Source organism: Cyclopterus lumpus, chromosome 7 (genome assembly GCF_009769545.1).
Source record: "Cyclopterus lumpus isolate fCycLum1 chromosome 7, fCycLum1.pri, whole genome shotgun sequence".
Taxonomy (NCBI): Eukaryota; Metazoa; Chordata; class Actinopteri; order Perciformes; family Cyclopteridae; genus Cyclopterus; species Cyclopterus lumpus.
In genome coordinates, this window is record NC_046972.1 from 13,315,176 (window position 1) to 13,333,914 (window position 18,739).

General features: G+C 40.7%; 1 protein-coding gene across 1 annotated transcript; it reads left to right on the forward strand.

The window, feature by feature from the left end:
- The first annotated feature begins 626 nt into the window (after positions 1 to 626).
- rbms2b (RNA binding motif, single stranded interacting protein 2b) lies at positions 627 to 18,463 on the forward strand. Its single transcript, XM_034538257.1, has 14 exons — positions 627 to 818; positions 6,921 to 7,117; positions 10,765 to 10,823; positions 11,326 to 11,417; positions 13,469 to 13,626; positions 13,850 to 13,929; positions 14,056 to 14,165; positions 14,270 to 14,316; positions 14,413 to 14,506; positions 14,674 to 14,724; positions 14,878 to 14,988; positions 15,347 to 15,427; positions 15,510 to 15,591; positions 15,759 to 18,463. Exons 1-13 carry the CDS (start codon positions 747 to 749, stop codon positions 15,585 to 15,587), a joined length of 1,230 nt encoding a protein of 409 aa, XP_034394148.1. The 5' UTR covers positions 627 to 746; the 3' UTR covers positions 15,588 to 15,591; positions 15,759 to 18,463.
- The last annotated feature ends 276 nt before the right edge of the window (positions 18,464 to 18,739 follow it).

The window sequence follows — 18,739 nt, forward strand, 5'->3', positions numbered from 1 at the left end:
TGTTGTTTATGGTGAATTAAATCAAACTTAATGGAAAACAATAAGACATCATTAAGACATTTCTAAAGAAATTAACACTATGCTTGCTACCTTCTGCATTTCTATTTGTATAACAAAATAAAATCCAGATTGGATCTCTTCAGGTAACTTGCAGAGCCCCCAGAAATGAGCACTAACTACAGCTTAGAGACAGGCTCTTACTCTTCCAATAAAAAATAAATGAAAGGAACAAAATGGGCCACATGAGGACGTCGAGTCGCAGTGAGTCACGTCGGTTTCCTTTTCACTTCTGGTGCTATATTGCCTCTTGACCTGAAGCTCACTTGACTCTGAAACCAGCTGCTAAACATATTGACCGATAGGGGCAACATGCCTGATTTTGCACAAAGTCTCAAAATCACAATTCCCATTGCCTGACTGGAAGAAACATCTGCTTTTCTGTATTTATTCACCAAATCCCAGTCTATAAAGCAATCTCAGCCGATGAGCACTTTAATATTTCTCCCCAAAAATACCTTGGTATTTATCTCTTTACTATCCATTACTGGTTGAAAGAGGGGGGTTCGTGGACATGACCCCGAGAGATGAAGTGAGATATCACACTTGAACAGATCGCCAGTGGAGTTCAGAGCGCTGGGAAGACCGACTCCAATCACCGCCGCTGTTCCTGGCTGAATCTCCCTGGCTGACGTCAGCTGACTGCCTCGGCTCCCCGCTCCTCCGGACACAGACGGCGCCGTGTGAAAATGCTGCTCTCTGCGCCGCCAAGGACAGGATTCAACCCGTACAACGGCTACACCGGCAAGAACACCAAGAAGGTAACTAAATAACCCGCTTCTACCCTCTGCGCTGCTGCACCAGCGAGTGAGTCCTCGATGCGCTGTTGCTCGAGTCCTTCACTTGAACGCGGCTCCGCGGTGTAAGCTGCAGTGTCCTTGAAAGTGGATCACAGGCGACGTTTAAACTCTTTTACTCGCCGTTGTAACCTTCGCCGTCGGCTTTTTCCTCCGCAGTTGCTACATTGTTACAAACTAACACGGGGCCCGTTACATTGTGGCCTGTAAATTACTACAACAGTTTGCTTTGGCTTTTCTTTTTTTTTTTCTCGACACGGTCGCTGTTCCCTTCCTCTCCGCAGCCCGCACGTCGAGGGCAGCTTATGTGGATGTCCGTTAGGCTGCCAACAAGATGGTAAAAGCTCATTTTATTCGACTTTACTGTGCATTCGATGGGGTTGAATCAACTGCGTAATGTTTCGGTGATGTTTCATTGAATTAACCACAAGTTATAGCAAAGTTTTTTTCCCCTCTTTTACGCGTACCGATATGCCCCACCCCTTCAGTCCTGTAGCGATGACTGGGAGGGTTGTTGCATGGCACTGTGGAAAAGATGAAAGTTACAGAATGTAATATTGATAATGAAGATGGAATATATATATATATATTTATGTGTGTGTTTGAATGGGATGTGCAGATTAGTTATAAACCAACGACAACAGAGCTGGAACAATATGTAAGGTCTAATATTGATTAGCTTGTCTCTTCATATGCATAATTCATTGACATTGTTCACACTGTTCATTCCTTTTCTGTGCAGACTATATAGATTCTTTGAGACATATGGCAATACAGTATTACACAGGACTGTTTTAAGTAAAAGTGTAAAGTAGTTAGTCGGGTCTATATAGGATTTGAAGCATTTTGAGTACTGATTCCTGATTCTTAAACTATTCGGATTCATGGCCAAAATGTGTCTCAAGTGAAGTTGATGCCTGAGTCTCCATATTTCTTGATTAAGGTTTGAACAAAGCTGAAATAGAATACCGTCCTCCTTCCATGTGTGATTCCCTTCCCTGCCTTGCTGCTGGCAGGAATTCAGATAGCTCATTTTAATGACCTGGAATTCCTGGAATCCTGGATTGAGACAATGTGCTCATTTCTGGGGGCTCTGCAAACTCAAACATTTTCCTTGAAAGAAGATATGCACACACTTTTTTTTTATGGCACATTTGTCATTGTTAGAGCGTCAAAGTCACAGAATGGGAAGACTTGTAAATCCAACGTCAAACGGTAACCCCTAGTCAATGTCTTTTACAATGGGGAAAAAGGGCGGAGAAAAGAAAGGGATTAAGAGATTTACCCCCCTTTCTTCTGCTTTCGATTAACTCCCCCTGTCTTTTTTTTCTTCCTCCCCTGTGTGTTTCACATACCTTGATTTCTTGTCTGTCAGTGGTTCAGTTCACATGGAGAGGAGAGCCTGAACATTCCTCCTAACTGATGAATCCCTTGTCCTTTCTTTCTGCTCTCTTCAGGGTACATGATACCTGTTGAAAACAGATTATTTTAACCATCTGTTCACTTTTCTGGTGTTTTTTAATTAAACTGGACTGAGCCAGAAGAAGGAGAGCAAGGAGAAGTCTCACCTTTTAGCCACAAGACGCCAAGGATTTTCATCACTTTTCTCATTTGGTTATTCCCACCTTGCAGTTTTTTTTTTTTTTTGCAGCTGCAAAAATATAATATAGAGAGATTTGGTCTGTTCCACTATGATCTTTTCCACGGTGCCTTTTAAAGTTTCTTTAGCCAAGCAGGTAGGACTCCACATTTCAGATATTTCACTTTAATTCAAGATTTGTAAACATACTTGTTGCATAACATGAATAATGAATAGAGGTTATGACACTTGTGTATTATTAAAATGCCACTGTATTGTAATGGAAACTACCATTATGTTTCTAATGATGAGGAAAAATGCATTTTATTTTTAAACTTATTCAAATAATGAAGTATGACACTTTTTCTTTCCAGGAAAATAATTATATTTTTACAGGGTTTTATAGGCAATTATTTGCTTCTATTGGGATGAATGAAATAAATAAATGTGAAGATTAGTTAGATTTATTATAATACTCGTGAGTTTCACAAAAGCTTTTTGTTGCCAGTATGATGTAGAATTTAACCGTCAAACAATCAGACTCATATCTCTGCTATTACTACAGAATTAAAGGCATACATCTAGTCTCCTCATTGTTCTCTCTCGGATAAGAAAGTCCTTGAGTCACCTGTACTCCCTACAGGCATCATCTCTGCTCCCTCCAACTGTAATTATCTCATCCGTCTTCAGCACACTGCCTTTCTCTGCATCACCCTGTTGGCCAGTAACTGTAGTTATGCTTCTTGCACAACTATAATGATAATACATTGAGGCGATTTGCCTTACTGCAACTATAACTACATATTCTGTGATAGTAATTTGAGTGTGAGGGATGTATATATATGTCCAGCTTCTCTGTACAGAAAATAGCAGTAGTATGAGTGCCTGTAAGCAACTGAGCATACATTTTTTTCATTGGCAGGCTAGGATTACATTGTTATTATACACTGTAAAAAATAAATGCCTTTTGTTTTTATTATCCATATATCATGTCAGTTGTAAATGTGTGTATGATGTACACAGGAGGATTTCCTTTATTTATCAGTTCCCACAGAGCTGTGATGCCTTCAGGAATGTAGTTCAATTTAACAATGGCAGCATGGACTCTAATCTTAAACCAAAGCGTGTCCCCCTACAACCCCTGTCCACTTTAAGGAGAGAAACACAAACGTGTGTGTATTTCAGGGGGATGTAAAGAATGCTCAGAAATGAAACAGATTCATGTAGGGAACAGTGTAACAAGATTATGTGTGTGGCTGTGGACTGAAGAGTAACAAGTAGGAAGGAAATCAGGAACATGTCAGGAGGTCAGGTTTGGGACACAGACGAACCGAGCACTTATGCAACCTTACAAGCTAAAACAACTGATCATTTAAAATTCTTGTCATACTTTCCAAGCTTCCCTTTCTTACTGTATTTATGTTGTTGTGAATGCATAACTGCCTGTGTTTGGCATTATCTTACATTAGTGTCAAAACACCTGGAGCTGGTGCAGGAGCAGATGGGGAGTAGGTGTGGATCTGACTTTCTGCCATCTTTTTCTCAGAAGGAGCCTAGTAGAGCAGTCTTAATGAGACACTACCTTCTGACTTGAGAGCACATGAGAGGGATTAGTGTTTTCCGCTAACAAGCTCAGATCCTAATTAGACAGGCCCCACTAGTCAGGCTTGGGCCAGGACTCGGTCTCCTGTCAGATCCTATCTCCCCAGGCCTCTGCAGGTGCATCCCTCCTGATAGTCTGTGCGGGCCGCCTACAGTGAAGGCAAGGGAAAGCACAGGAAGAGGCTGTGATTTTGGAAAAACAAACGGTGTACTATTGATGCTTAAGAAGAGACGGAGATTAGAGAGGAGGACTGAGATGAATGGGATCTGTGAGTCACTCAGCTTGACTATAAAGACGAAGTAAGTTCTGATGGCCGATTCCTAAACAGTTTGGGAAACTTGATGCAGCTGGGGAGCGTGCATACAATAAAGCTTGCAAAAGAATCATTGGTGTCTGCAAATATGTTGCAATATTACGCAGGTTTACAACTTATACGTTAGAAGAGCTATTAGAGTCCTGTATTGAGGGTTTGGCCGCCAGGTAAAAATGGCTATGTACTAACTAGGGTATTTTACATTTATGTTTCATGCATACATCATCATACGTGTTTAGTATGCATCTTTAATAATATGTCCTACTGTAGAGCAGACACCATAGATCTAACGTTATGTTTGATATTCTGCTGGTCTATGCAGAGGGAACACAATTAAATGACCTCTGTTGTTTTTAGAAACACAGTAATGTATAAAAGTTTCATAAACCTAGAAACATGATTTTAAAACATCTCGTTTGACTCGAGAAGTAACTATTTTCCTTCAACTATAAAATTAAACAGGCGTAACGTTTCATTTTATGTTGAACAAAGTTTTGAAAAGCGTCAGCTAACGTTAGACACCTAGCTAGCTAGCTAAATGTTAGCTGTCGCTTCCACACGAGTCCGTCACAGCTCCGGAACAACTCGTTTTTATTACATGAAACATTAAGTAACTAACGAGCGTTGACATCTAATTTAATGCGGCTTCATCCCATTCTCCTGGTGCTGATGTTATTTTGGGGCGTGTTATTTGGGTGTGACCCATTAAAACGCGGTTAGTAAGAGTCCTGTTGTTTTGTAACGTTGCAAACATTGTTTGTATGAAATATATAATCATACAGTATTCCGCTTTAAAAACTCACTTTAAACATTCAACGTTGTAGTTTTAGTTTGGTGAAACATGGCGTTCCCTCATAGTTTTGTGTTTCTGGAATTGAACTAGAAGCTGGTTAGAACAGAGAGACTGCAGAGAGATAGAGGTCATAATTGGCTTGAGTCTTTTGACAACTCCCTCTCTGTTAATAAGCTGGTGGTCCAGAGCTGACCTTGTGGTGTCAAACAAACCATCCTTTTGTTGCCTGGGGTCGCCCGGTGACCCTAACTAATCAAACAGTTCATCCTCTGCTAGCAGTGGTAGGAACACCAAAGCCAAACGAAGCTGACATTATACTTCATACCAATTTGATTTATTGCATGACCCATACTATTATAGATAGATTTTTCAAAATGAAATCATTGAAAGCAGCTGTTGGATAAAATAATGTTTGAGCACTTCTGCACATACATTTAAGGTTTCTCATCACTGCCTCTATATATGGGTACATTTATGCTGATGAACATATTGTGACAGCCAAAAACATGCTCATTGCATGCATGCATTGATGTGAGTGAAGCTGCTTCTTTCATGGTTACACATCCTTGAGCAGTGGACAGTGGCACTGAACTGCCAGGTCATGAAATACCAGATGTGACATTTAGGTCCAAGTGCATAAATCATGGCATATTCACTTACATGTATTCATCTAAGAGATTGCGGCAATGATATATGACCGTTTAAAGCATCTTCCCTTAATAAATCAGTTTATCCAGATAAAAAATAATAAAAACATTTACTGGTAAGCCATTCAGATAGTCATGGCTTTGAGATTTTTGCCACCAACCCAAGACAATACTGGTGAACGTAATGTGTTTTTTGGAGCTCACAGCACTGAAAAATGATTATTTGAATACACAATCTCTTAGACAATGTTGTGGTAACTGTTGATAATCCACAGAGCTCCCTGTGATTTGATTGTTACTGTTTCAAATATTTCCTCTAAATGAAAGATTTCTGCTCGCACCATAAAAGTCTCTCTTGCAGCAGTGTGGAGCTCAGCCACTTTAATTCCAACCAGTTATTTGCTTTTGGCGTATAGTTGTCTTAAGGAATTATTTAATAACCGCTAGTATTCTAAGATAATAAATCTTAGAACATTGACTTGTAGGGCCACCATTTATTTATCTCCTGTCCAAGCAGGGGGTGGGGACTAAATTGTTGCTGGCTGCTTGTAGAGGGGTTTGATTCATTTTAACAGTAAATGTTTGAAGTATCTGTATAACCTTGTAGCTCGTGATTTTCTTATGATTCCCATCTCTGCTAAACCAGGCCACACTCTGCCTGTAGTACATTGTCTACACATAACACACTCTCTGTATGAATGACCTTTTTAATATGAATATGTGCATTTATTATCCACATTCTGCCACAGTAGACTACATTTTGTAATCTCATTGTTCTTTCTCATATTTCTCTTTGGATGTATGAATTATATAATATCCATGTTTGTATTATTTCCCATGGAAATGTTCTGTGCATATTAAAAATGTTAGTATATTTTCCTTCACATCCATCTTTTGTATTTTCTCTCTGTCTGCCATTGTTTCTAAAGTTGGGGCTAATTAGTAGTTTGAGCTGTATGTTAATGTTGACCATTAACAAAGCTGTTCTTATCCAATTGGCTGTTGTATCAGTATTATGTACATTTAATTATGCATCTAAAGAAGTATCTGCTTTGTGTGCGGCTGTACTATCCCAGAGTACAAGCACACATCTAACCATTCTCTTTCTTGTGCCCTCTGTTTGTTCTGCAGCAGACGTATGTGTCCCCCTCCAACCATCAGATGGCTCCTCCAAGCCCCAACAACAACAGTAGCAACTCCACCACCACCTCCTTCAGCAATGGAAGCAGCAGCAGCAGTGGGGGAGAGCAGCTGAGCAAAACCAACCTGTACATCCGTGGCCTCCACCCAGGAACCACAGACCAGGATCTGGTCAAACTCTGTCAGCCGTAAGTTCCAACTTCTACACATACACTCAATACATCTCTTCTTGGCTGCCCGCTGTGCACATGTAGCAGAGTAGATATAGACAGAGAGATGGATTCATGGATAGACAGACGATGGCTGGCTGTCTAAATGCATCAAGGATTGCATGACTACGGATTCTCACATGACTTCCTTACACTTGAAATGCACAGTAATGCTAAAGCACACCATAGAAGGTATTTCTAGATTGAAAAAGAGGGCCACATTTTCGTCCACATGTTTTTTAGGGCCCATCATTTAGTGGCCCTGTGGAAAAACAAACAATAATTTTGGCAGCAAACTAAGACCTTTCACTTTGGCACCGCTAAGCAGACTTTCCAACAACTAGGTACAGAATGTTTAGTCTCCCTCTCTCATGCTAATTATTTCTGTATGGCTCCTCTTGCTCCTTCTCAGACTTTTGACCTATATGAGTTATTGCTCCTCTGTGCTAATGTCTTGTAGATTATCATCAAACATGTGATGACTGACTCTATGCTGTCCTTATTCAAAGTCATATTCTGCACTATAAATAATACACTATGTTGCTCATCAGTGTGATTGTGAGTCTTTTAAAACTCTGTTGTGGGCCGTATGTAGTCAGACATCAAACAACAATAGCATCATCTAATCCATCGGATATGTTTGTTAGGCCTTCAGTAGAAGTCTTCAAAATGAGTAGGGCTCAGATGAATGGTCTGGGTTCACTTAATTTAATTCTGCAGCCTTGTGATGAGGACCAGAAGAGAGGACTGAGAGAAAAGGAGGGAAAACAAGAGAGATTGAATAAGGGAGAGAGGGAGGGAGGGGCCTGCTATTTTACAGCTGTCTGGAAGATATGGCTCACATGAGGCTGCCCAACCCTACAGGAAACGGCGAGCCCAGGGGAAAGGGAAAGACAAACAAGGGCAATGGCATGAAAGGGGGGGGATGAATGGAGTTCAGGGTTTGTGTGTTAGGTGGTGGTGTTCTGTGAGGCTAGTTCTTATATTTCTGGTTTTACAGAGCAGATAAAATCAGTGCATAAAATGTGCCTGTTTAGCAGAACACATTAAGGCCAATGTAATTCTCAGTTAAACTAAAGGATTCTATATCCGATGATAGTTATTAGGGGATATGGTTGTAGAGGACTATGTATAACAGTAGGAAGACAAGTCATGGAGGGAATTTGACTTGGTTAACTCAACATAGTATCAGGACACCACCCTCCCAAAGCTCCCCTCCCCCACCGTTGTTGTATGCACGCTCTGAAGTGTACTGTGTTGGGAGCGAGGGATGAGAGGACGGGATGGGGGTTGGTCTTTCATCTCTGGCCCCTGTAGTTGTCTCTCTGGGTGCTTTGCTGCCGCTCTGGTTCTTGCCCGGGTCTGTTTCTGGTGGTTGACCATGGATGGACATCAGGCTGGACTACGCTGTGCTCTCTCACACATGGCTGAGTTTCCAGCCCCTCTTTTTGCTCTGCATCACGTAGTTCCAGACCTCGGAGCGCAATTCAGTAAACGGGTATCTCAAACTGTAAGCAGGGGAGTGCAGCAAGTACAGTCACAGCTTAAATGTTAGTCATAATGTGAAGGCATAGACTGGTAGAATTGATCCGTGCCCACAGTAATGTTGCATATGGAAATATTGTAAGAAAGGGTTTTATCTAGTGGCATCTTATAGCTTAGAATCAGAAATGCACCGTGAAATGGTGATGTTATATAGGTAGTGAACACCGGATGGATTCAGTTAGCAGACAATGTGTAGAGCATAAATTATTAGAATATAATACAATGTCTGTCTGTGATGCCTTGAATGTCCAGCTAAAAGTTATTTATAGAGAACATTTCAAAGTGTTTTTATGAAGGGTATAAATACACAATAATGAACATGAACTGGAAATGAGTCGCTATTAAAGGCCATAAGTGTAAATATGTTTCAATGAATTAACTAAATCAAGCACAAAGCGGGAATGAATTACGCTATGGGATTTTTGATGATATTAATATTGGATATACATAATTCAAGTAAAATCTGTGTATTCAATACTTTAATATTTGCCAACATAGTGTATCTACTGCTGTAGTGTCCAAATCAATAACTTAGAATTGGTAAACAATGTTTTTTTTTTCTTCAGGGAAAGTAATCCTAAATTACCTTTTTAAAATGTCCAATTTGGATTCAGTTGACAATTTTAGCTGGTCATCACATAATCCTTACTAATAGAGTATTTTTTTAGTGTGACTTGTAGCCTGGACGAAATGAGGCAGTGGTGCAGTGTAACGCTGCCTAGAAAGAAGCTGGTAAGTAGAATGAGAGCATGGCTGGGAGCCAGCATTGGACAGGATGGCCAAGGAGAGGCATATCAGATTACACTGCATGCACATGCCTGGAGAGATGGGAACCGATTGACACTCTGCCGCACACAAGCATTTGCCTGAGCCAGCCACTATTCTATGCATATGCAGCAGCGGGCCAGCTGGATAGATTTTGCATTGAGACTGCATTGTGAATTAATCAGAAAATGCAGCAGAGACATTTATTTTTACCATATAGTCACTTTATGTTGGATTCCCCTTGAGTTACGATCCCTATTGCACATTATCTGTGTAAAAGCTGGAATGAATAAGACCTCTATAGTTTTTTTCCACTATGCAGAAACCCACTAGACATTGCGCTCATAATTAGGGGCCAGCCAGCTGTTTTTTGGTTGGTTGTAGTATTATTTTTTTGAATTGTTATTATTATTATCATTTCTAGGAAATCTGCTTTGCATGAAACCATGCATGCAAATAAACCAGACTTTGCACATGCTGTAGGTAACTTCCCCAACTGGCTGTGATCGTGGGGCGACAGCAACTGTCGAGTAAACATACATGTCACACATGCTAGTACTTAGCAACTTTCACCAACATGTTGGCCAAAGTCAGCAAAAATGCCCAGATGCTTCCAGCACGACAGGAATTATGAAAAAGTTGATGTCATGGCAGATGTAAGTAAATAAGTCTCACAATTTCATCTCAAAAACGGCATCTTTCTTTACAGTATTTAGTATTGCATCATGGTGTAAACCACTGCAGTCATTGAAAATAGAGCATCTTTCAACATCAGTTGAGGAGCAATCAATCTTTGTCAAAATGGATTACAGAAACCTCTGTTGTCTAGATGAAATATGCAAATTCTCAAAATTCTGTCTCGATAAATACGTTTTCTGACACAACTTTGAAATGGTGATTCCCTAAGTCACAGCGTGAAATAAAAATAGTATTATGGCTTAGAAACATGGGACTTAAAGGTTTGATGATAATGGACCCTCATGTATTTCTCTTTTGTCTTCCTCCTTTTAGTTGTTCATCTTCCTCCTCTTCCTCCGTCTTTCTTAGTGCTGCGCAGCAGCTCTAATTAAATTGATGCCCCACCCCTCTCAAGATTTCCCTACACGTCATTTATTATCAGATGGTGTAATTGTATTCCGTGTCATTGCACTGAATCCGTCAGGTGAATTATAATTCAGTCATCATGGAGCACACTCCACAAAGGTGTGTTAAGCTCAGAGATAAACCACATGGCCTCAGAATGTAAACAAGTCATTATGTTCAGTGCATCGTGCAGGAAAGGACGATCCTCAAGCGTAAACCTCACTGTTTTTCAGGTATGGGAAAATTGTGTCCACCAAGGCCATTCTGGACAAGACCACCAACAAGTGCAAAGGTGAGGCGTCTGGTTGAAAGTAGCTGTTGAGCAGAAGTTAAAAGATCACTTCATACAGAAATGACAAAAATACCTTTTTCAAGGTTCACAAAGCTCTATAAGCTGGTCCTCACTGGACAATGTAGCCACAAACACCTTTGTGTCACTTGATGATATCTTCACTGCATTTAAACCTTTTCTCTTCTCTGCTGTAGTTTGAATGCATAGTAAGTTACAGATTTCAGTGATAGCACATTGCTGCTCAGTTCTTCTTAATAAAGCCGTTTGCATTGGGTTGGCCAGTGTTTACTGTGTACCTACCCAATGGGTAAGTATTGTGTGATATTACATATGGGCAGTTGTTTACCTCTACATCTGTCTTCCATGGAGCACAGTCCAAGCCTGACTGGCTGTCTCTTCAGATTAAAACACTACTACTATGAGAGCTTAATGAGATCAAATGTCTATATCTTATTGTCACAACGTGTAGCCCATGTCATGCTGTATGTCTCCATCCCTGCAGGCTATGGCTTTGTTGACTTTGACAGTCCGTCCTCAGCTCAGAAGGCAGTGACGGCGTTGAAGGCGGGTGGAGTGCAGGCTCAGATGGCCAAGGTGAGAACCCACCTGAGATGTCAATATTCTGGGTTTCCCATTTCCGATGACGCGGTGTCAGATTTAATCAAATTGTTAAATTCTAAAGAAGCTTTCAAGCATTTTAACAGTGACTCAGCAAAACAGTGAATGATGAATTATTAATTACAAATTAAATGTTGAATTATTAACCTGCAGCAGAAAGGTTGTTCCTTTGCCTTATCTGCTTCTTATACATTTCTTAAAGCTATGGCAAGCTTTTTTATTTATCTGCGTGTGTGCATGCGTGTCAGCTAGGCGGTGCGCTGTGTGTGTGTGTGTGTGTGTGTGTGTGTGTGTGTGTGTGTGTGTGTGTGTGTGTGTGTGTGTGTGTGTGTGTGTGTGTGTGTGTGTGTGTGTGTGTGTGTGTGTGTGTGTGTGTGTGTGTGTGTGTGTGTGTGTGTGTGTGTGTGTGTGTGTGTGTTGCGTTTCATGGTGGTGGCGGTGTTGAGGGAGTGTGTCCCAGGGCCTTCTCTCTGAGCTCCCTGTACAAAGGCCCTCTCTATTCTCCCTGGTGGCATCTGACTCAGTGTCTGAGCAGCTCCCCGTCAGTGGGGCCCTGTGCCCAGCTATCCGCCCTGTCAACACACACACACACACACTTCACCAGCCTTGCCCCTGCCGGGTTATGACAAACACTCACAAGCCACGCATCCCCCCAATACCCTGGGAAAGCTGATCTCTCTGTAAGCTGGATCACTGACACTCATGCAGCTCCTTGCTCACAAAATAACTTGATTTCACTCCAGGTTTACTACTTATGTTTGCATTAGATTTCTCTCCAACTCATTCTGACTCATTCGCGGTTCAAATCCGCAGCAGGTCTCCTCGGCTCGCTCTCTTGGGTCCGAGCTTCATGTCTGTGGAGGAGGAGGGAGGTGAAGGAGAAATCACCTTCACCACAGGTCACAGCGATTAGACATGCATTATTCATGGCATGGAAATTAATTTACAGGTTTTTATTCACATCTACACTCTGAGATAATGAATATGCATAATGGTTAGAGGGTGATAAAGATTGGTTATCTTACAAGATGCTGTTCAATTTAATTTGTTTTACAGTAGGCACAAAAATAGAAAACAAGATGCCTACAAAATAGTTTGAAAGCATAAAATGAAAGTGTGGCACTTTAAGAGTTTCTTTTAGATTGGTTACTAATAATTTAAAATTCAGATTGTGAAAAACTGCACAATTTGTCTAATTTATGCGAGCCAGCAGAGCCGGCCTCTGTATCTGCATTCAAGGTCGGGAATATCACATGACTCTTACTGCTTGAATGCAGGAGACATATTATTACAATGACCTAGGAAAAGGGATGATAATGTTTGCGTGGGGACAATGATAGCACAATGCTTTAGATGTTCTACAGATCATTTCTAAAGGTCTTTTTCCAAATTGTCTTTGCTGTGATTCTGCACAGCGCTAGAGCACATAATCATTTCAGATCATCCATGAATAGAGAGCCATTTAAAATGTAATTAGGCTTTGATATCCCCTTACCTGGATCCTGCACTTTCATCCTCCTAAGAGGCTAGTCTCACACAATGGGCCTGTCTTCTACCCTTTTGGTAATAACGTATGGGTGATGGAGTATGAGAGGGGAGCGTGAAGAAAAAAAAAGGAGCAAGTTGGAGGAATAAAAGTGGAAGAGGCAAGAATGAGAGAGAAATTCAGTTGAAGTCCAGCCAGAATACTATCTCATCATCTCTGAATATCTCTTCTCCTTTGCCTCATCCATGCAGCTCACGCCAAAATGAAATCCACTCTTTACTTCAAGCCTGATTCCCTCTATTGGACTGTTTTAACTGTCTAATGTCCGGCACCTGCCTCCCTTCCAACTAGTAGCCACCGTACACTCTTCCTTAAAAGGTTGTATGATCCTCTCATACTTTTGCTCGCAGCTTTCGAGCATCGCCGGATTTTTGGAGGGTTTTTGATATCATAATGCAGTTTCTTTTATTGAAGACAACGAAGAGCTTTGTCTGCTCCACATCCTCGTTCATTAATCCTCTTATGGCTTCTCACCTTTCAGCAACAGGAGCAGGACCCCACCAACTTATATATCTCCAATCTGCCAATGTCCATGGACGAGCAGGAGCTGGAGAACATGCTGAAGCCCTTCAGCCAAGCCATTTCCACTCGCATCCTGCGTGACGCCAACGGAACCAGCCGAGGCGTGGGCTTTGCCAGGTATGCGCTTCGATTATTACATATTTAGTTAGTGATGGCCTCATGTGCTTTAAAGAAAATATCCCCTTGCACAAATGTTAGTATTAATCATGGTGAGAGAGCCCTCTGGTGGCCAGCGCAGGTAGAACATCCTCGACTGGAAATATTACCACAAAGCATGATACCTCATAACCTGCTGCAGTGATTGATTTTAATATACATTTACTATGACATTTTCCTATAGGATGGAGTCAACCGAGAAATGTGAAGCCATCATCCAACATTTTAATGGAAAATATATCAAGACTCCACCTGGAGTTCCAGGTGAGGTTTTTCAGATGGCATCTTGTTTGATTATCTGTCGAAGAAAATAATCTCATCCAAAGAATTTTACATTCATAATACTGACTATATATTTTCTTATAAAGTAATATTTTCTTACTTGTCCAGTGCCGCCAGAGCCCCTGTTGTGTAAATTTGCTGATGGAGGCCAGAAAAAGCGTCAGAGCCAAGGAAAATATCTGCAGAACGGCCGGCCCTGGACGAGAGATGGAGAGAGCGTGAGTTTATTTGTGTCCAATTGACTTATTTGAAAATGCTGTATTATGCAACATTGCTTGTGACCGGCCTCATCATGACATAGTCCGTTGTCTCTTTTCTCCAGGGAGGAATGACCCTGGCCTATGACCCCACCGCAGCCTTACAGAATGGGTCAGTACTACCACTCTGACAAATCCCTTGTCTAGCCAGAGGGAGTATGATCATGTTGTGGTCGGGTGACTCATAACTTCGTGTCTCTTTCTGTAGGTTCTACTCCTCTCCCTACAGCATTGGCCCAAACCGGATGATGGGGCCAACCTCCCTCTCCCCATACATGCATTCACCTATGTCCACATACCAGGTAGTTCAAAGCCTCAAAGTTAAGATGCTAAACTGTGACAGACTGGAGCTTAATCAAGCCCAGGCCTGCTGTCACACACCTTTAACTTGTGAAACTGCAAAATGTATGGCTCATCTATTTATGGTATGGTATCTTCTGAAACACGCGTGTCTTTGTTGATCATGCAGGTACACAACCCGTCCTGGTTACATCATCAGTCATACATCATGCCGCCCACAGTGAGTAGCTTGAATCTTAAGGCAGTTGGCCCTCCTTCCTGTTTTAGATGCCTTTCTCTTTCTATTCTGCTGCCTTCTGACTGACTAACAGTCTTTTTGTTCTAAGGAAACTGTATGTTTTAGTATTATTTATTTCTTTCAATCTTTTTACAGGGAGCAGTGCTGACACCAGGAATGGACCACACCATGTCCATCCAGCCGACCTCCATGATGGGGCCCCTGACGCAGCAGCTCAGCCACCTCTCCATGGGCAGCAGTGGCACAGTCAGTAGAAAGCAGAACATTTAGCATTCAGCGATGATTGATGTTGAGCAGTTAAAGATGCACAAGGCAATGTAACCAGTCTATGATTGGGTAATGCATGAAGATACAAAGGGAGAGAGAGTTTATTCACTGATATGCTGAATCCCTATTGTGGAGATAACTAGACTTTTATTTTGGGTAAATTAACAGAGTAAGAACAATCGAATGGGATGTTCTTCTTCAGTTGCAGGTCATTTTTGTAGTTTAGGCTGATAAAGACAGGTGTAATTTCACATATACATCTTGTCTAGTGCAGCATTATGCTATTGCTAAAGTAGCTGTCATGTCTAATGCACTTCTCATCTCCACTCTCCTGCAGTACATGCCTGCAAACGCATCTATGCAGGGGGCATACATCCCCCAGTACACCCAAGTGCCTGCCACCAACATCTCAGTTGAGGTAACATCTCTGTTTTCTCTCACTAGAACAGTTAAAATATTACGGGAAGCAATCACTCACAGATTTAATCTTTCCCTCTCAGGAAAGTGCCGTCCAACCACCGGTTGCCATTGAGGCACCCACAGAACACACAACCTACACTTACCAGCATAACAAGTGAAGAGGTGGGTTGTGGTTGCTGCTTGTGTCTGCCCGTTTGTTTTGTGTTTCTTAACGTGCATATATCTGCTCCTACAAATGCATCATCGTCATCATTCATCACCTGACTGCAAAAGGAGACGGTGCAGGAGTAGCTTGTTTCTAATTGGCTGGCCTTGTCACCTTGTGTCAGATCTTCCTCTGGAGCCGGAGTGACTCTCAAAGTGCTGAAACTCGGCACAGCGACTGCTCGTACGGCACCAGACACTCGGGAGGAACACGGACTGTTACACGGAAAGGACAAACAAAAAAGAGATTTTCTACAAACTCATATTTTAAAATCCTCCAACAACCAAGGCTGGAGGATGGCAGGCAATGAGAAATGGAACAACAGAACAAGGAGCATCTATTTTGATAACAGTCAAGAGAAATAAGTCACACACAGACATATGTTTTAAACATTATTCATATTGTTTTCTAATACTATTCCGGAGAGATGGAATGAAACCAGAAAAAAATATTTCAACACCATGTTTTATTTCAGCTTTTTGTAAAAGATTTTGCTTCTTTTTTTTTTGTCTGATACTTTCAGGCTTTGAACCTGCCTTTTTGTACATACTTTTGAGTTTTTGTGGGTTTCTAACTTCACGTGTCCTAGTTTGATGGATTGGTGCAAATATTTGAATACAGGACTCAAAAGGCTAAAAGAAAAACAAAAAACTGAAGTCATTCAAAAAAGATGACGACTCATATTTTAGATGGATATATAGTGCCACTCGGATTAGCGTCTCTCGACGTGGCAGCAAATGTATCGCGTATGAAACCGACCTGAAGCGGCTTCTTTTTAGCACTTGACTCTCAAATAATTTATAGTTCCAACAATCTTGACAAAGCTTGAGACAATCAGAAGACAACAAAGAAGAGAACATTTCGAGATGGTTAAGAGAAGACTTCGTTAAAAGAGCTAAATAGATTTGAAGCATTCCAGAGATTATTATCAGAAAGTTCTAAATATTTGTTCACGTTGAGCTGCTCCACTTGATGAAATCCAAAGTTGCTTAACAGGGATCACATCTCACACAGAGCTGCCTGTAAATAAGAGATATAAATGTATTTAGGCTTTCTTTTGATTTTCTTTCATCCGTGTAGCAATGCTTCAGTTATTTAAAAAACAAAATTATACCAAATTGTCTGAACATAGCAATGCCTGTATTGCTGTATTTTCTGGTTTTCCCTCATTCACAACAGGTGAAGCTGAATCTCCACAGCATTCCAAAATTAATTTTCTGAAGCAAGAATTAGATGTTAAGAGTATGAATGAAGTTGTTATTACATAGACATTGAGATCAACCGGTAAAGCGTGGCTCTGTCCTGTTATATCTCCAGAAAACATGATCACGGTTTATTATGGCCAGTACACGAATGCTTTAATACTTAGCAGTGTTGTGTGTGTGCATCGACTTCTCTATTTCAGTTTTTCACCCTCATGTTTTTTTACATTTCGTATTTAAAAGGTTTTATTACGTTTTTGTTTTCTTTGATTCAGTTTGAATACTTTTAAAAATTGATCCTATTTTTCAAAGATGTTTTGTTTTTATTTTTGATAGTGTGTCGTCCGCCTCAATTAGTGAGAAATAGATGTTTGCAACTGTTTTTGAAAATCGTGATTTGTTTGTATGTTTGCCTAGTTCTCTAGTTCTGGTTTCAGTGTTGATGTCAAAGAGGCTTTAATGTTTGTTTTTGTTTTTGTTTTTTTACAGACGACTCAGTTCAGTCTGTGTCACAAATGTTGGCGATTTGTGAACATGACTCGTGATCATGGATTCATTATGTATGCTAGGTTCAGGTGCATTGCTACAGAGTTGTGCCCCAAGCAGTTGGGAACAACGTGGGATAAATGATTTGTTGAAACCTTGACTTACCTCATCCTGCCAGAGAAATGTAGATTCAGTTTGTGTCCGAGGTTCACAGGCAATAACTAATAACCAATAACTTCATAGATCTCATGGCCATTCACAGCTGGTACTGTGTCCACATTCTTCAACTCATCCGTCCACTGCTCGAAAAACACGCCCAAGGTCTGACGATCTATGCAATTAATTTATTATCCTTATAAATGCAATACTACAGATATCCAACAGACACCTCACATGATGACAATGGATCACCTCTCAATATGACTTTGCATTCTGGCTTTATCTTTTATGATTCATACGATGAGATTTGTTTGTTTTTCTGACTGACACATTCATCTATGGTTCGTGGATTTTTTTTGTAAAATTGATGCATTAAAAGGGAACTATTTCATACCAAACCATAGTTGTTCATATGAATTTGGCATGTGTGCTTTATGAGAAAGAAGGCGGGTGTGGCCACGCGACTCCCCAACCTTTATGTTACATGGACACCAGAGGTTTGTTTTAGATGTTTCCAGCCACTTGGTTTGAATGGTCTGGTCCTGGTTGTTAACTGGCTTTCTTGCTGAGTAATTCACGCGGTTTTATTTCCAGGACTAAATTAAACTTCACGGAAATGCCTTAGCTTTCACTGAAAGGTGAAGTGCTACTCAGATTCGTTTGGCTTGTTTGTTTTTTTGATCATGCACTATTGTTGAAGAATTGTTGTCATCTCAAACTCTGAAAATAGATATATAAAGCAAAGAAATCTTTATATGACTATCTTGTGTTCACTTGTTTATCGCTGCTAATGCTGGATTGAGTATTTAGAAATCTTCCAGCTGAAGGTCCTTGAATATGTCATGTCAGTTCTTTAATTCATGTGCAGTCCTGTTTGTGTTGTGCATCAAACAACCTCCTTCAGTAGATGTTTGTGCCATCATACAGGTCTTTGTCATGTTCCTAGAAACAAATCCCTACAGCTATTAAACTTTCAACTTGGTTTGATTTGAAATGTGTCATTTTTTTAAGTACATTTTTCCACTGTGGTGTGGGTGCTTTTTGTTACGTAAGGGACCATTTGCAAGTTTGTATGTTGTAAAACTGATCATGCACTTTCAAATGAGCCGACACACATCCAGGTTCTCATGTTTATCAAACCCAATTGAGGTAATACACAAATAACAGTCACAATACATGATAATGTATTTCTAAAACAGACTTGAATCTAGGTTTCTTAAAAAACACAAGAATCCCATAAAGAAAAGGTATATTACAT

What these genes read in the sequence shown, in the direction of transcription:
- rbms2b (XM_034538257.1), top strand. Translation starts at nt 747, where the DNA reads ATGCTGCTCTCTGCGCCGCCAAGGACAGGATTCAACCCGTACAACGGC. An exon ending in CCGGCAAGAACACCAAGAAG is followed by an intron (nt 819 to 6,920) that starts GTAACTAAATAA and finishes TTTGTTCTGCAG; the next exon opens with CAGACGTATGTGTCCCCCTC. An exon ending in CCACCAACATCTCAGTTGAG is followed by an intron (nt 15,428 to 15,509) that starts GTAACATCTCTG and finishes TTTCCCTCTCAG; the next exon opens with GAAAGTGCCGTCCAACCACC.